The sequence below is a fragment of the Podarcis liolepis genome (genome assembly GCF_965112155.1).
Source record: "Podarcis liolepis genome assembly, chromosome: 14".
Taxonomy (NCBI): domain Eukaryota; kingdom Metazoa; phylum Chordata; class Lepidosauria; order Squamata; family Lacertidae; genus Podarcis; species Podarcis liolepis.
In genome coordinates, this window is record NC_139569.1 from 25,574,983 (window position 1) to 25,593,293 (window position 18,311).

General features: G+C 49.4%; 1 protein-coding gene across 1 annotated transcript in view; it reads left to right on the forward strand.

Annotated features, from left to right (window-relative positions):
* Positions 1-15,448, forward strand: part of USP31 (ubiquitin specific peptidase 31) — a 37,548-nt gene extending 22,100 nt beyond the window's left edge. The window contains exons 6-16 of the mRNA XM_083474040.1: positions 17-161; positions 494-680; positions 2,997-3,108; positions 3,565-3,659; positions 4,282-4,359; positions 5,007-5,136; positions 5,806-5,925; positions 6,267-6,492; positions 6,890-7,048; positions 7,528-7,680; positions 8,815-15,448. Of these exons, the coding sequence (XP_083330166.1) occupies positions 17-161; positions 494-680; positions 2,997-3,108; positions 3,565-3,659; positions 4,282-4,359; positions 5,007-5,136; positions 5,806-5,925; positions 6,267-6,492; positions 6,890-7,048; positions 7,528-7,680; positions 8,815-10,388 (2,979 nt within the window). The 3' untranslated portion in view covers positions 10,389-15,448. The remainder of the gene's footprint in view (positions 1-16; positions 162-493; positions 681-2,996; positions 3,109-3,564; positions 3,660-4,281; positions 4,360-5,006; positions 5,137-5,805; positions 5,926-6,266; positions 6,493-6,889; positions 7,049-7,527; positions 7,681-8,814) is intronic.
* Positions 15,449-18,311: the final 2,863 nt, after the last annotated feature.

The following is an 18,311-nucleotide window of genomic DNA, read 5'->3' on the forward strand; positions in this document are numbered from 1 at the left end:
TTCTGGTCTCCTGCAGATCGTGCTCACTGAGATGTACTATGATGGGTTCCACCGCTCCTTCTCTGACTTGGATGACCTCGACACAGTGCAGGAAAGCGACTGCATCTTTGCCTTTGAGACCCCAGAGATCTACCGGTCTGAGGGGATCCTAAGCCAGAGAGGTACATTGGGCTGCTAGGCCATCTGTCTGGCATGTGTCTGATTCCTGCAAGAGTTTTCCTTTTGCCTCCCAACGTTTCCGGAGATGTTTAATATGACTGCTCTTGGAAGGGAGAAAAAACTTTGTTAAGTTGTGCTTTCTCAATTCCCCCGTGTTACTTCGGTTCCTTTTCTGTTCCACATAGGTTGAGAAAAGGCCACCTAAGAGCATGAAACATTTACCAGTGACCTCCATGTTATCTGGACTTGGCCATCAGATGGCTTCACCAGATGTGCCCCTGTATCCCTCTCTGCAGCGTGTTGACCATTAAGTCTCTTCTTCACTCTCTTTCAGGAATCCACGTGAACAGCAATCTGAATCACTTGAAATATGGCCTTGACCATCCTCGGGCAGCTCCGTATACCCAAGGGAGGCTGGAGAACTCCAATACCAGGGTGGCGGCAGCAGCGGCGGTAGCAGCAAGCGATAAGCTGGTGGTGTTGGTTTGCAACCGGGCTTGTACTGGACAGCAGGGGAAGAGGTAACCGTTGCCTCGCAGGCAAGAGGCCCCCTCTAGTTCTGGTTTTGAGAGGTGTGCAGTGAACTCTGCAATATTTTTTTTTGGCTTTTGCTTATTTAACCTGGCTTTTTAAATACTCTTTTCTACAGTATCAATTTCTAAACAGTACCATAATAATTAAAAAGTTGAATCTTTTGCTTTTGATGTTGTAATTCACTTTGGGCTATCAGATTAAAGTGATCTCTGTCAGATCAACAGCCGAATTATGAGTCTGTCTAGAAACATTTTCCTTGTTCCCATGGCGAGCCAAGAAGGGTAAAGGGTGTCACTTGCACCCTGCTGGTGGTCTGATTGTGTGCCAACATAGACTTTTTAGACCACATTGCAGTGATCTCTCATCAATTGTATTTGAAGTCTTGTTTCTTTCTGGGCTCAGTTCGAGGTGCCTCCCTGTAAAGCCCTAAATTGTCTGGTGTTTTTTGTTTTTGCGTTTGTGTGTAAAGTTTACTTATCTATTTATTTCATTTTATAATGTATATAAAACAAAGAGAACAATTAAACAGATGAGAATTAAAAGATGAAAAACAAAACTGCACATGGGTTAAAACATGGGTAGGCAAACTAAGGCCCGGGGGCCGGATTCGGCCCAATCTTCTTCTAAATCCGGCCCACGGACGGTCCGGGAATCAGTGTGTTTTTACATGAGTAGAATGTGTGCTTTTATTTAAACTGCATCTCTGGGTTATTTGTGGGGTATAGGAATTCGTTCATCCCCCCAAAAAAATATAGGCTGGCCCCCCACAAGTTCTGAGGGACAGTGGACCAGCCCCCTGCTGAAAACATTTGCTGACCCCTGGGTTAAAATAACAAAAACCAAATAAAGACTCCCAGTATTATCAGATTATCAAGTACAGTTCTAGATTTGCCAGGCTTGTGACGAGGGCTGTGTTGAAAATAATGGTTCCATTGCATATGTTGTAAAGGAATGCCAAAACATTTAAAAAGGCCTTGTTAAAATCTCAAATTATGTGTAATTTTGTCCATTATAGCTATATTCCAAAATGAATAGTACCAAGTGTCCAGTGTAAGATTTTGGACTGTTTTCCATTGAGTTGCAATTATTTATCTATATTGAAATCATCAAAATACTCCGTAAAATTAATCTGAGGCAACAGACAAGAGTTTCTTCAGTAATATTTACCATTTCCATCCAAATTAAATTCCAAAAATCTTTTGCAAGCTGACATTCCCACCATAAATGATAATACATGGCCAAGTTTATTGCAACCTCTTCAACAATTAGGCGATATAGAAGAAAACGTTTTGACATTTACAGAGGAGTGGAATACTATCTGTGTAATAATTTTAAGGAGTTTTCCCAAAGAAAACTAGAAACAGATTTTTAAGGATAGTGATTCCAAATTTTATTCCAGTTCTTGGGAAGAATGTGTGTGCCAATATCTAGTTCCCATATTTTTAAAAGAGGTTCCATAGGTACATAAGTCATATTAAGCAATACAGAGTACAGTTTAGAAACTAATCCATTTTCCCCTCTACCCATTGTGTTTAATAAATTTCCAAATTCTGTTAAGGGCTTTGGAGCTTATGTTTTTACATGTACTTCTATAATAAAGCTATAAATTAGATTAAAATAAAGCCAGTTTGTGTTAAGGTTTGACAAAGTTAATTTTATTTGGTTAATAGATATGTTGTTTACAAGAATTGTATACCAATAATGTGTGTAAACTCAAGCCCTAAACTGTTTTAAGACCGAAATAGTGGAAAGATTTACCTCCTCCTGTATGAAGCTGCCTACAGGTAGAATTCATCTTTTGAGACTCTGTTTCATCAAAGGAGGCTTAATTGGTGGGAACAAAAGACGGAGCCTTTTCTGTGTCTCCTCTGTGTAGGCCTAATGTTGGCTGTAACCCCAGTATTTCCCCCCTCAGTGTGTTAACAGCCCTTCAGGGATTTGAAGAGAGCTTCAGAAACCTGGATGAGCCTTTTCTCTGGGCTAAATGTACATAGTTCCTTTGGCCATATGTTTACAAATAAATATAAAGGCAATAGCCTCCCTTCCAACTGAAATTAGACAGGCAGCCTCTTTGCTGAACAAATACTTTCTTATTCCAGCAGGCATATTAAGGTTTCTGTTTGGCTTCATACAATTCTTTGATGAACTTCTATTGCTTTATTCTCTGCTGTTTATTTTTTATGTGCTCTGCTTAGAAATGCTAACGATTAAGCGGCCTAGAAATGCCTTTAGTAAATAAAATTTAAAATGGTGGGAGTGAGAAAGAGCTGCTGGTCCCTTCATGGCCTTGCTCTTATCTGCAGATTTGGCCAGCCCTTTGTGCTCCATCTGGAGAAGACGATTCCTTGGGACCTACTGCAGAAGGAGATCCTGGAGAAGATGCAGTATTACCTGCGGCCCTCAGCCTGTGTCCAGGTAAGGCTGCCTGGAACTGGGCCCTCTTTACACCTTGCTTTGCCTTTCAACATATGTGTGTGCATTTGAGAGCTGCTGCTGTAAAAAGCCAGTCTAATTGTGGTGCTAAGTAAATAGCAATATTGCTGCTTACATTGCTGGCTGCTCAATAAACTCATTGTCAAGAGTGCAGTTGGTTGTGCCTTGTGAAGTTCCTGCTCCTCTTGCTTTCCATCTGCTGGAGAGCGAAGAGAGGAAGAGAAAACTCCCCGCTCAGGGTGGATGAGCCAGGCTGATGATAATGTGTCTTCTGGCCCATGTTGCACCAGAGGAGCATGTGCCAAAGGGCAGGTAGGCACACCTGTTGGGGACAAGTGCATGCCAGCTGTGTGCCCACCTAGGAGTCTCTTTCTCCACCTGTCCTCTCCTCACCATCTCCCCCTTGCAACTGCTCTTCTCATTTCCCCTGCCATGTAGGTTTGTCCGTTCAGCTTGCGAGTGGTCAGCGCTGTGGGCATAACTTACCTGTTACCTCAGGAAGAGCGGCCTCTGTGCCACCTAATGGTGGAGCGGTGAGTGTGGTTTCCTTGTTTGTGGAGGGTGTGGGGCCTCAGGGTATGGGGATTTGCTTGTTTTACTCTAGTGGGGAAGGGGACGGCATCTCACCTGCCGAGAGCCGCTTCAGTCTGGCAGGCACCAATGGAGGTTCTGGGCTCTCCTGCAGGCCTTGCTTCTCCTAGGAGCTGGCTGCTCTCAAGCTGTTTCTGCCTAGATTGCTGCTTGTCCTGGAGAGAGAACCATAGAATTGTAGAGTTGGAAGGGACCATGAGGGTCATCTAGTCCAAGGGATATTTTGCCCGTGGGGCTCAAACCCACAACCCCGTGATTCATAGTCTCATGCTCTAGCAAGAAGGAGCAGAATAAACTAGAGGGAAACTTTCCTGTGATGTCATCTCTTGAACTGTTCCTATGGAGTGGCTATTGTTTCTTTAGTAGGCTGGTAAAGGTGGCATCCTTTGGTCTGAAGGAGAAGCCCCTGAACTCAGCTGGTTCCTGTTGTGGGAGATCTTAATGGGTTTGGCAGGTTCTTTATGGGGTTGAGAGTGAGAGAGAAAGAAAGAAAGGTGCTACTGACTAGCTTACGCACTGCTTCTTTTTGAAAGACTTTGAGTGATTGTGGTGTGTTTTCTGCAGGGCCCTGAAGTCATGTGGGCAAGGCGGAACTCCTCACGTGAAGCTGGTTGTGGAGTGGGACAAGGAGACAAAAGACTAGTAAGCATCATGTTCCATTTGGGACTTTGGGGTAGGCTCCTGGCAGGCTGTGGTTTGAAACTCCCTTTCCCACATGGCTGCTGCTCTAGGGACTTCCTGCTTCTCTAGGCTTGCCTAAGCAGGTTCTCGTGTGTGTGCTTAGTTGCTTCCCAGAACAGGGCTGGGCATTCCTCAAAGCTTGTGGGATCCACTTTTACCATAACCCTGAGATTCTCCAACATGAGCTGAGTGCAGAAGGCATCTTCTGCAAAAGATAGAACTCTGAGGCGAGGAATTTTTTATTGCTTGTATGTTTTTACAACATAGCGGAACTGAACAGAACTCACAGTCTCTCTACATGCAAATCCACTCATGGCTCCTCCAAGCTCTCGTCATGTATGTAGTATTAATAGGGGTTAAGGAGTCGTTTTGCTGCTGCTATTGTTAAACAGTGGAGTCGGAAACCTTTTCTGATCTAATTGCCTGGGGATTTCACAGTAGATTCTGATCTATCTTCTGCACACTCAGTAGATTAATTTACAGCCTTCCAGTCACCTGCCCAAGAGTGCTTCCCAAGAAGGTTGGCAGGCAGCCTCACCCCACTTGTGTGTTTTGCTAGTCGGCCTGCAAGCACAGGAATTGTAAAATGCTGCATTTCCTTGTTGCAGTTTGTTCGTCAACACAGAGGATGAATATATCCCGGATGCTGAGAGTGTCCGCCAGCAGAGGGAGCTCCACCACCAGCCTCAGTCCTGCACCTTATCACAGTGTTTCCAGCTCTACACCAAAGAGGAACAGGTGAGAGATTCAGTGACCTGTCAGTAGCAGCACAGGAAGCAGTCCTATACCGAGTTGGACCCATTCAGCTCATCATTGTCTATGCTAGTTAGCAGCAGCTATCCAGGGTTTCAGGCAGGGGTCTCTCCCAGCCTTCTTTGGAGATGCTATTACTGGAGATTGAACCTGGGATATCTGTGTACAAAGCAGGTGCTCTACTGTTATGGCTCTTCCCCAAATATCCCTTCCTGGATATGGCCAGGAGGTCCCTCGCTGCGTCATGAGTGGTCAGGGAGACCCTCGTAGTTCTGTGTGCCTTCAAAGGCTGCCTCTTCCATGTGTGATTGGTCTGCTTTGGCTTTCTGTCTCCTAAAAGTGTGGCAGGCTGGGAGCTGGTCATGGCACAGCTGCTTTGCCTGCTGTTGTTCGTTGTATAAAACATACAGTTGTCTCATAGGAATACTTTTGATAACAACTAGAATGGAGTATATTGAGGCGATAACTAAACATGTTGCTGTGGGGTCTTTTGATGCAGGGCAAAAAGCATTTCTTGTGTTTATCTGACTCCTTCCTTTATAAAGAGTGGATGTTCATGGCATATGCCAGGAGTGTGTGTGTGTGTGTGTGTGCGCGCGCGCATGTGTGCGTGCGCCTGTCTGTCTAATAGCACCCTCCTCTCTTTGCTGCTAGCTGGCCCCGGACGATGCATGGCGTTGCCCCCACTGTAAGCAGCTGCAGCAAGGAAGCATCACGCTGAGCCTTTGGACTTTGCCTGACGTCCTCATCATTCACCTGAAGCGCTTTCGACAGGTGAAAGGAGGCTTGCTTGCTGGGCTGGAGGGAACTCAGGAGCCAGGGCTCTGCTTGGATTACTGCAGTGGCCCAGTGATTCCTTAGTCATGTGGGCTGTTTTCATGCAGGGGCATTGTGGCTTCCTCCGCTGTGAGGAGAGTCCTGTCTGATCAACTAAGAGGGCCAGCCTTGCAGGTGCTGAACTCCTCCTCTTTGGCATGGTTTCATTCTTGCCTTTGCCCAAGCAGCCTCTGCGGCTGGAGAGGAGTTGTGTGTCCTCTTCTCTGAGGTGCTGATGTGGTGCCTCCAGCACCACACTTCTCTGTGTTGGTTGCAACCTGCATTTCCCCTTTCAACAGGAAGGAGACAGAAGGATGAAGCTTCAGAACATGGTCAGGTTCCCTCTGATTGGTCTGGACATGACGCCGCATGTGGTCAAGCGAAGCCAGAGCAGCTGGAGCCTGCCGTCTCACTGGTCCCCCTGGAGGCGCCCCTACGGCCTGGGGAGAGACCCAGAAGACTTCGTCTACGACTTGTATGCTGTGTGCAATCACCATGGCACCATGCAGGGCGGGCACTACACAGGTGACTGGGCTGTGCTGCGCTGCCTGTTTGGGCTCTGCTCACTGCCATGCTCCTTCTGCCTTGCACCCTCCATGACTTGCTCTGCTGACAAGGATGTTAACAAGTGGGCAGATGGCCAATGGCTCAGAATGCCTTTGCCTGCTCAGCTGAGCCTCTCCAGCAGCCCCCCTCTCATAGTGGTGGTGCACTTCCTTAAGGGTCTTTTTGCATGGTGGCCTTAGGGGGGCAAAACATGCTGCCCCCCCTCCAGCCCTCAGCACAGTCTGGCAGTTTAATTCTTTCCTATCTTTTGGGGTGGTGGGGTCTTAGGAGACCCCGGCATGCTCCGGCTGCTGGCCCAGCAGGGCTCCCTCGTGCTCACCTTCCCCCTAACTAACTCTGTCACCTTCTCTCGCAGCCTATTGCAAGAACTCCATCGATGGCCTGTGGTACTGCTTCGACGACAGTGAGGTTCAGCAGCTGGCTGAGAACGAGGTGTGCAAGCAGACGGCTTACATCCTCTTCTACCAGAGGCGGACAGCCATTCCCTCCTGGTCAGCCAACAGCTCTGTGGCAGGTAATGGCCTGGAGCAGCTGCTGGTTTTGTAGCTTCCACAGAAACACCAGAAGAGCCTGGCTGCAACTGGGCCAGGCCCAAGAGGGCCCACCTGTATCCCACTGTGGCCAACCAGGTGCCTTCCCTGAGAAGGGTCCACAGGCAAGAGGATACCAGGGAAAGATGTCCTCTCCTGCTGCTGGAAACTGGGGTTCTGGTTCTGAAGGTAGCTATGGAGACTAGTAGCCATATTGGTAGCCTCATTCTCCTCCATGAATGTGTCCAATCCCCACTTTAAAGGCATCCAAGTTAGTGGCCATCTTTTTTTCCAGTGGTAGAAAATTCCATAATTTAGTTATGTGCCGTGTGAAGAAAAAGTTGTTTCTCTTGTTTGTACTGAATCTCCTGACGTTCATCTTGACTAAAGGACCCCCTTGGGTTCTAGTGTCATGATGAGAGGAAAGCTTCTTGCTACCCACTTCTTCCTCCTGCTTCCACAGGCTCCACCAGCTCCTCTTTGTGTGAGCACTGGGTGAGTCGACTCCCAGGCAGCAAGCAGCCCAGCATTGCCTCTGCAGCCTCCTCCCGGCGCACTTCCCTAGCCTCCCTCTCGGAGTCAGTGGAGCTGATGGGAGAAAGGAGTGAAGATGACGGTGAGTGTGAAGGCTGCGTGCAGTTGGTGAGTGGCTCTGCCACATCTCACTTTGAATGTTGATGGCAGGGGAACTCTTGCAGAGCACTGGGTTCCTCTTTTGCAACTCAGCCACCCTGAGGGTCACCAGCTTTGCCCGAGGGACTGTGAAGAGGGGTGCTGAGGCAGAAAAACCAGCAGCAACAGGGGATTCCTTCCTCCAGAAAATGAGCAGAAACCAGGGAGAAAGGGATGTTGCTGGTATTTTCAGGCCTTTGTCTTCACTGCCTTCTTTCTCTCCACATCTCAGTGCCGGCATGCGCTAGGTATGTCTGTCCTCTGATGTCTGATGGGAGCAGGTATCCTCTTCTGAGGAGTTTCCCCTTCTCTAGCTTCTGCCCCGGGTCATCCTTGGCCTTGCAGTGTTCTGCTCAAAGCTGGGAGAGCAGTGAGAATGTCTCCTGCAGAATGAACAGCTTCCCAGCACCGTTCCTCAGAGGCTAGTGGGGAAGTTCCCTGTGACCTTTGTGCTAGCACATCAGTCTCCTGCCAGGAAATGAAAGAGGTGTGGACAGAATTCTTGCTTTTCTGAATTATGGATGCTGCATTGGGCCCTTGGTATTCAGTACACAGACGGGAGGAACTTACTCTAGATTGATGTTTTGCCTTCTGAGAATTGCTTTGGCTGCTGCTGCCACCCTCAGTTGTCCCCTGGCAGCAGGGTGTCCTTCAGGGGAGGGTCTCCTGATTTCTCAGCCCATGAAAGAGCTTTGATAGGGTGGCAAGGAAGTTACCATGTTGACACAATTTCCAGAGCGATAGGAGTGTGTGTGTGTGTGTGTGTGTGTGTGTTTCATTTGTTTTAAAATGTGCACTCTGCTATTCACTGCATCTGGGTTGCAAAGCAGCTTATGACAAAACACAGTGTGCAAATTAAAACATTGGAGAATGAAATGTGCCCCCGAAACAAATGCATTGTAGCTTCTTGTATGAAATAGACAGAGCCACACAAACTCAACGTATGAAAGCAATTATAAAAGCACGGCGGGGGGGGGGGGGAAATCAGTGAAATGCGTTTTAGGATGGCTTCCTTGCTTCTGCATGTGTCCATGCTCTGTTTGTGTATTTGGGTATCATGTTCCTCTGTGCTCCACAGGTGGTTTTTCCACCCGCCCCTTTGTGAGGAGTGTCCAGCGCCAGAGCCTGTCTTCCAGGTCCTCCGTGACCAGCCCCTTGGCCGTGAGCGAGAACGGGATCCGCCCCTCGTGGTCGCTGTCGGCGAAGCTGCAGATGCGCTCCAGCTCGCCTTCCCGCTTCTCTGGGGACTCTCCGGTTCACAGCTCGGCTTCTACCCTTGAGAGGATTGGGGAGTCTACGGATGACAAAGTCTCCACCTCATGCTTTAGCAGCCTGAGGAGTCTCTCTGGAAGCCACATTGAGTCCAGCGAGAGCAGCGGCCGCCAGGAGCACCCCACGGCAGGCAGAGCTCCCCTGGCAGTCATGGAGGGCGTCTTCAGAGACGAAGCGCCCGGGCGAAAGCCAGGCTCGAGCGCGGACTCCTACAGCAAGACTCTGTCGCAGGCAGACAGGAACTGCCCCGCCCTGGATCCTTTCGATAACAACAACCAGATTGCTTTTGTTGACCAGAGTGATTCTGTTGAGAGCTCTCCAGTCAAGGAGGGGAGAAGCTTCAGTGGAATGTCCAAGGCAGACAGCAGCCCCCAAAAGGCAGCCCACCCCAAAGACACCTTGGAGTCAGACAGAAGCTCCAGGAAAGGCAGGACAGATTCCCCAGTGTCCTGCCAACCGGCAGCCCCGCTCCTTCCCTCCAAGAGTTTGCCGAAGGGGTCCCGGACCAGGAGCAAGCTGAACTCTGGCCGGGCTAGTGGGCGGCACAGCTCTCCTGCCCCCTCTGGGCAGGGCAGGAAGGAGGCTGGCTCAAGGGGCCAAGAGGCTGCCAGTAACACCTCTGCTGAGCATCAGAAGCAAAAACCTGCTTCCTCCTCTTCCTCCACCACAACAAGAAGAAACTCCTCGGGATCGTCCGTGCGGGGGCACAACACCCCCACAAGCAAAAACAGGACTTCGGAGCACAGCCTCAGCAGGGAGGGCTCCAAGCTCAGCCTCAGCTCAGACAAGGCTGGTGTTACCACCGGTTCGCGGACGGGCTCCCCGCGGATCAGCCAGTCACGGAGCGAGGGCAGGAGGCCGGACGGCAAGCACGTGCGCAGCTCCTCCATGGCCAGTCTCCGTTCGCCCACCACAGGTGCCCCCCGTACAAACCTGAGGAGGGACAGCAAGTCGGAAGAAAAGGGGCTTTCTTTCTTCAAGTCTGCCCTGCGCCAGAAGGAAAGCCGGAGGTCGGCCGACCTAGGCAAGACCACCATGCTGTCGAAAAAGATGGCAAGCAGCTCCTCCAAAGCTGCCAGCAAGAACTTGCTTGAGGAGAAGCTGGAGAAGAGTGGTGGTGGTGGTGGTGGCGGCGGCAGCCCCTCCCAGCCTCCGAATGCCCTCCCCTCGAACGCCACCCCGGCTTCTGCAAAAGACAACCCCTCTCCTGCCAAACACTCGCTGCTCACGAACCACAAATCCAAGTCTTCCCAGCTGGAGGCCAACCCCCCACAGTCGCCCAGCAGTGGCAAGCAGGCAGCCGACAAAGCCTTGCGCAAACTTCCTCCCAGCATGCCCTCCTCTGCACGGCCGCCGCCAGCCTCTTCGAAATCTCAGTGATTGGCTGCTGCTACTGCTGCTGCTGCTCCTTCTCCTCCCCTCAATCCAATTGGGTTGGTTTCCTCCTTTGCTTCTTTTTGTTCATGTGCCTAACGTGTTTGAAGAAAACTTGACTACTGTTCAAGCGCCTTTCGACTCCGCCATCGTACCAAATAACTACAGGCTGCCGCTGGTATTTTGTAGCGGGCTTGTGGGGAGGAGGGAGGGTGCGCGCCAAAGGACATTGTCATCATCTCTCTTCCCTCTGCCTCAACCCCACAGCAGAACTGCAGTCTGCACAGAAGCCTTCTTGGGGAGCCTTACCACTTTTCTCTCTGAAGAGGGACTCTGGATTATGTCAATGGCCAGCTGTGTCCATGTTGCAAAGCTACCGCTTCTGTCCCTTGCAGTGTGTGTGTGTCACTGAGCAGGCTGTAGCCTTGCTCTGTGAGCTGCAAAGGGAAACCGTGAAAAGCAAGACGATCATCCTGTTCTGCTGTGTGTCCCTCCTCCCCAGGCCATGTCTCCTCCCCCGCCTTCTGCCCCCCCCCCCCCGGCACCCCATTTCCAAGCTTCTTAAAGGGCAATATTTCAACGCTAATGTTATTTCTCAGGTAAGCGCTCAGCCAGTACTGGAGGGAACAGAAGATTCTGGAGGGAAAGGTGCATTCTCTCTCATAGAGGGGTGTATGTGTGTACGTCAGAGAAGTCTGCTTTTAAGTGTGTCTGTCTGTTTCTGATTTTTTTTTCCATTCCAGCAGATTTCTGTATGTTTGGAATTTTCGTTTTTTAAAAAAGTCTGTCCTGCTTGACTCTCTTATCTGTTCAGAGGTGTCTTCTCGAAAGAGGGAGGGACCAGTTGGCAGCCTGGAAATCAGCAGGTTGGGCCTGGAACTTCTGCAGAGTGGAAGGGGATGCTTCATGGAATTGTAGAATTGGAATGGACCCAAAGGGTCTTCTAGTCTGACCTCCTGCCCTGCAGCAATCGCCGTATCACAGGTTAGGTGGAAGGAGGTTGTGTGTGTGTGTGATGAGCATATTCTGTGGTCCACATGGAAGAATGCTTGACTGCACACACACACACATTCTTTTTACGGAGCTGTGGATCAGTTGTTGCTGCAGTCCATGCTGGAGGAAGGAGGCATTTAAGCTTTTGTAAGTCCTAGCTGGAACTAGGCTCCTGCTGCCCTTCCTCAAATCCTTTGGTCCTCACTCTTCTTGCTCCTCATCTGCCATATGGCTTTGGCAATGAATGGCCACTCTGAAGCCTTGGGAGGGGCACCCTTGTGCCTCACTGTTAGGCAAGCTGTACAATGACTCCCTCCATGCACTCTTCCCTCCCTCGGCTCATTGCTCTTGTTCCCATGATCTTTCAGTGGATTTTGAACTTACAGTGCCCACCTGCTTGTTGCCATTTCTTTCGGCACAGGTGTGGGGAACCTTTGGCTTTCCAGATTATGCTGAGCTGCAACTCCCTTCAGCCCCTGGCAAGTATGACTGAACAGCTGGGGTAATGGAAGTTGTAGTTCAGCAGTTTCTGAAGGCCCAGAGGTTCCCCACATCTGCTTCAGCCCCTGAGTTGGCAGCCTGCTTGCCTCCTGCAGCTTTCAGCTTGAGCAGGGAACTTTGCAGAGGCGTCGCTGACAAGCTGTGCCTTTTGTCTTTTTTAATGCTGGGCGGCAGATGGGTTCCTTCCCTTGGCCATGTCATCTCACCGAGGCATGAAGCCTCTGCCTGTTTGAAGGTTTAGTTAACAAGACTTCAGCCCCTGAATGCAGCAGCTCCTTCCATGGTTTATTATTCCCTTTTCACTGCCTTGGGCCTGTCTTTGTTCGGCTGGAGCTGACACTGCCACGGCCCTAAGTGGTAGATCCCACTGCACAGCCAGGTTATCATCTCCTCCTCCTCACCTAGGAACAAGGGATCTTGGGTCTTTGGGGCTGCTTCTGAGCGCCACAGGCAGCCTTGAAAGGTGACAGGCGAGGCATTCGTCTTATACCTGGGTTGTGTTTCCAGTTGCCGAGCTGTGAACAGGTAGGCTGCAGCCCCATAGGAACTGACACCTGGCAAAACCCCTCCTCACACTGCCTGCAGTTTGGCTCCTATGGGGCAACAACACATCTCCTTCCCCCACCCCTTGTGCCCACCTGTAGGTTAAAACAGGAGCTTTTGTGTGCTCATCTCTTAGGTTGCCAAGCTCACCCCCTTTGCTTTTAGATGTTCCTCTTTCTCAAGTACTGAGGCACTACAGTTAGAAGAAAAATGTCAGCATGTCCCATGAAACATGATGAGAGATCCATGGGCACAGGATGCCTTAGGCCAGCCTTGGTGAATCTGGCCCTGCTGCTGGGATATGAACCTTGATCCCTTCTCCTGCCCCACTGGCAGTGTGTGTGTTGAGTGGTACGTGTGGGGGTGAGCGATTGCTTTCATTGCCCTTCTTTTGTCAAAGGGACCTTGCTAAGCTTTGTGGAGGTGGGGTTTCCTTTTTGTTCCTTTGGCCTGGGCCACTTCCTTGTGTTGGGCTGGTTGCCAGTTTTTCATTGGCCAGCAGATCTCCCCTCATTTAGGAAGAGATGCAACCCTCTGGTCTTCAGCGGACATCTAGGCCCTTAGCGCTGTCTCTTCTTTTTAAAGAAAGGACACAATTTCATCTCCCTTCAGACAAGTTGGTTTAGATCCAGGAGGACCGTGGGATTAAATTTAGGCCTCTCCTGACATGCAGCTCTGCAGTTCTCTTTGGGAGTAGGGGTTGGCGGAGTAACTAATTCAAGGCTCCCCTGAATAGGGAGGAAATTGAGCCCCCCTCCCTGGCTCCCTTGCACACCCAGCTCCATTCAAATGGCCCGAAAGCCTGTTTCTTCCTAATTCCATGAATGACACCTAGTCACCCTTCTAGATGAGTTCTGCATCTCGGAAGGCTTCCCATCCTTTGGGGCTAGATTTTTGGAGAGTGTTTATAATTAGTATGCACATTCTAAGCACATATCCAAGGGATTGTATTATAGAGGCACCTTGGACTTCATGTTGCTTGTACTCGGTGGGCGAGATGGTGCCAACAGCCACTCTTTGTAGCCATGGCAAAGCACCTCACTTTTCGCTTCTGTCTTTTCAGATGTATCTATGGCTCAATGCGACTGAGTCGGACTAATCATTTTAGGTAGAGAGTGAACCTCCATGTTCCAGACACATTTAACCTAGTTTTGTAGGCTCTTCTCTGCTTGGCAGTGCTGAATTTCTTTAGCATGGTTGACCACTTATCTCTCTTGCCCCCACTCCCCAAAAAGCCCACAATGAAGGTAACATGCATGGCCCTTCCCTTTGCCCCCCCCCCCGCTCACGCATGACCATGTTAACTATGCAAGCAGCTAAAGCTAAGCTAAACCAGGCTGCCCCTGTCACTGCTGCTGCCCAACTGATGCCCACCTAAGCTTGGACTGGAGCTCTCAGCCCACCCCTGGAGCAGACCGAGGGCCGAAGGGTCCCAGTTTCTGGCACCCACAACCCTCTCCTTCGTACAGCTCTTTTGTTTACTGGTGTTTCTGGGGAGGGGGTACGGAAGTTACTGTGGAGTATTTAAAAGGTCGCAGGTGATTTCTCCCTGTTCTTTCTGAGGGTGCATTGCATTTCTGTTTCCAGATGTGAGCAACCTGCTGCTTTCAAAGGGGCTCCCAGCCATTTGAGGAATGCTGCTAGCAGCTGGCAGCCTCTTTAAGGAGCAGATATCTGTGATGGCAGAAGGGCTCCTTCCCCACCATAACACAGCTTCTCTGGAGCCAGCTTTTTGGAGGGGTGAGCGGTGGCAAAGCAGGACTCTCCAATCCCCCTTAGTTTCGTGTTGGTGCAAGGAAGAGCTGGCTGCAGAGCTGGGAAGGTCTGAGAGGAACCTCCTCTGGTTTCTGGGAACGAGGCCCCACGGAGCTTTGTTGCAAAGAGAGGCGTTGCTCCTTAAATCGGCACCACCCACAGCTCCCAGGCAGCTCCTGCACGGGAGGAGGAAGGGGAGCAAGGGAAAGAGGAGGAGGTTTTTCCACCATTCTGGAAGCTCTCATCAGCAGTCAAGGAAGCGTTTTTGTTTTGAAATGCCAGTTCAAATCATGTTAAGGGCAATCCTCTTTTTGGCTTTGCTGTCATTTGCCTGTTAATCCGCAGCAACTTGTCAGGGGTCCAACATTATCTGCAGAAGCAACTGAAATTTAGTTCTAATCTGCGGTGAGATGGAAGTACTACACGGCTTTCCTTAATTATTTAAAAAAAAAGTTTAAAAAAACCACAACAAACCAAAAATCCATTAGCATGCAGGGGGTTGGATTTGACAGAATGAAGGATGAAATGTAAATTCCAACACCCACTTTTTTTTCCTTTTTACAAGCATTAAGCCAACCTGATTTGAATGCTGGGTGCTGAAATGGTTTGATTGGGCCCAAAATGAATTCTCTGCAACCCAGCACGTGGGGGCTGGTTGCAAGAGGCAATTTGGAAAGTCTTCCCTCTTGCCTTTTCTAACTACTTCTTCTTCTTATTATTAAACTAAATGTGGCACTTGCTGCATTTGCATCCTGGGCCCCCAGAACTGGAAGTGGTATCCAGAGAATTCATTTCCTCGGCTGCTGCTCACCAGTCGTGCCTCGTCTCACCTTTGGCTAAAACTGAGTCTTCAGTGCCATTCCAAAAACTGTGAGCCTCAAACACTGGACACGCTTTCCTGTCTGACAGCTGGAGTTGCATGTTACATCACAGGATGCTTCCTTCCTCCTCTCTCTCTCTCTCTTTCTCTCTCACCCCCTTATTCCTATCAAGAATTTCTAAGTTTTTTAAAAAACTGTACAGTACTCTGGGAGGGAGGCTGTGTCTCTTCTTGGGGTGGAACCATTACTATGTACCATAAGAGGGTTTTAACTTATTTGACGGCAAGTGCATGAGACTGTGTCAATGCCTTTTATTTATTTGTATGCACTTTTAATATGCAGAATTTATATTTTTATGTTTTAAAAAATCATTTCCTGTCAGGAAGAAGAGTTTGGATACAAGGTATTGGATGATTTAAAAGTGGGAAAATGTAATAAAGTACAATAAATTTATTACAGGGCATTGCCTGGATGTGTTTTTTTCTCCACCAGATTTTGTAGCACCTTCTCTCTGAGCAGAGCAGGCTCCCATATCAGACCACTGGCCCATCTGGTCTGCACTGATGGGTAACAGTGCCTCTCCAGGGTTTCAGGCTGGGTATCACTGGAGACACAAGGGACTGAGACTGCTGGGATGTCATGGATGCAGAGGAGTGGTGGGAGACACTAGCTGGGGAACCCCCACTGTGTGTGGTATATTTGGGGGGGTGTGTGGCCAAGGTGGGTGGGGAGACATGTTGGTAAACACTTTTAACAATCACACCATTTCTATGGTTCTCTTAAGCCTGAGCCTCTTCCTTGCCGCCAGATGGCGCTGATGCCTTTGTGCCACCACTAGAGATGGAGAGATGATTCTCTTAAGTGTTGGCTGGCTAGCTGGCTGTCTACTAGGCCAGGAATTGTACACTGAGTCAGAGCTGGCTGTAGCTGATAGGAATCAAAGTCCAACAACAAATGGAGAGCCACAGTTTAGGACGAGTTCAGGGAATAATGCAAGAAGAAAAGAGGTCTGAGTGGGGCCCACTTGCCTGCCAATAGAAGGAGCTGCCAACTGGTGCATCCACTCATAGAATCATAGAATTGTGGAGCTGAAAGGGTCACCTAATTGACCCCCTTCAATGCAGGAATCGCAGCTAACAAATCCCTGACTCGTAGCTTTCCAAGCATTTTCCCAAAAGAGACCTTTCCTGGTGTGCCAAGCTTATGCAGTGTGGGATGGGGCTGGATATTATTTATCTTTTATTTTACATTTCTATTACACCTTTTTCTTCAAGGAGCTCAAGGTGGCATACATTTTATCCTTGCAGCAACCCTGTGAGGTAGAGTGCTAAGTGACTGGCCTTCAAGGTCACCCAGAGAGCTGCATGGCCAAGTGGAGATTCAAACCCTGGTATCCCGGGTCCCGTGTCCAACACTCTTGACTGCTGCACCACACAGGCATGCAGTGGAGTCCATGCAAACCATAGCGCCCACCCACAGCGGGCAAGAACAAAGCTATGGCCAAACTTGTTATGGGACACACTTCCTTTTCTAAGCCCAGTGAGCTCTGCAATGCTTTTATCCCACCCCAAAAATCTACCTCCAGCAGTTTCCTCCTTGTGGCACCCTGTGTAAGCCCAGCATATGGGGTGAATGGGACATGTCCAAAACATCTGGAGGGCACCAGATTGCTGAAGGCCGTCTTGCAGGTTTCATAGGTGGTCCCAAGGGCCCACCATTGTCTGAATCTGTACCCAGCCTTGTGATGGTAATGAATGAACAATTTCTGTGCTGGCTTGTGAGTCAAGCCAGGAGTGAAGGCAAGGCAAGTGAAGGGGTGGCTTTAGGGCAGTGAAGTGGGAGACTGATCTAAGCTGTGAGATGCTGTCTGCTTGGAATGAACAGAAGATGTAGGTGTATTGCTCTGGCCCATCTTCTGATTTCAACCAGAAGGAGCATTCAGGGTGACTGTGCTGCATATTAATTAGGGGAGAAAAAGAGGGTCCCATGTTATTTCTTTACGGCTGTTACCTAGGCCAGGGTACAAATGTTACATTAAGGATGATGTTGATGTGTTCTGGTGCCCAGTGCAGGAAATTAACATGGCATCCTCTTCTCTAGGTATATGATTAATATAGAGGCACAGACTCTGAGCCCCCGCTTCCACTGACCCATTGGCCACCGCAGTGGGTGAGGGTGGGCAGCTTCCTTTTTCCTGAAAAGTACATAGAGCTAAAGAGGGAAGTTGGAAGAGTGACCCTCCTTCCCGTTTCCTCTTTCAACCCCTTTGGCTTTTCAAGGCTCAAATTACTTTTACTGGATCTGAACTCTTGGAAAAGCAAAGTGGTGCAGACTTTCTGTCTTAGAAACAGAACTGTAGAGCTAGAAAGGACTCGCCCAACCCCAGAAGTGCAGGAATCACAGCTAAGAATCCCTGGCAGATGGCCATCCAACCTCTGTTTAAAAACCTCTTCCTGGTGCTTAGTTGGGATCTTCTTTCCTGTCATTTGAATCCATGGGATTGGGTCCATCTGGAGCAGCAGAAAAGAAGCTTTGTTGCCATCCTTCATGCAGCAGCCCTTCAGATATTTGAAGATGGCTCTCATACCACCTCATTCTTCTCCAGTCTAAACACCCCAACTCCTTCAACCGTTGCCCATCATGCTTGGTTTCCAGACCCTTGATCATCTTGGTCACCCTCCTCTGCACACCTTGTTCAGCTTGTCAATATCCTTCTTAAACTGTGATGCCTAGAACTGGATACAAATCTCTTGGAGTGGGGAGGGGAGACAAGAAGTGACCAGAGGGGGTGACTCCCACGGGACTTAATCAAAAATCCCAAAGAGCCCCCAGAGGTTGGCACCTCCTGGCACGCAGATATACATTTCCAGAGTTGGCATTTGGACTAAGCTGGCCGCCGTCTGCTGCCGCTTGCCCCTTCCCTTCACCTTGGATGCAGCCACAGAGCGGGGCAAACCTCTTCCTGTTTTGATTTCATTTCCAAGCTCATAATTATTTTATGCCACATATGGAAATTGCCGGGACAGATGTCATATTAAAGTGCAAGGCCATCATTTATTTATAAGTGATTGGGTTATAGCTATATTAATACTGCCTGGGGCAATGCCAAATTAGAGCTAATATAGTTTTATTGTTTATTATATTGGCCAATATTTTTCCAATTCTGGTAGGGTCTTTTTTTTTTATAGCTCCTTATTGGATCAGGAGCTGCTGGAAGGAGAGGTGGCGGGGCGGCAGAGGGTGTGGGGAGAGAGTCCCATGTGAGCAATGGAGACCCTGGATCTCTCTTCCTGATTGCATTGTCTCCTGGACTGGC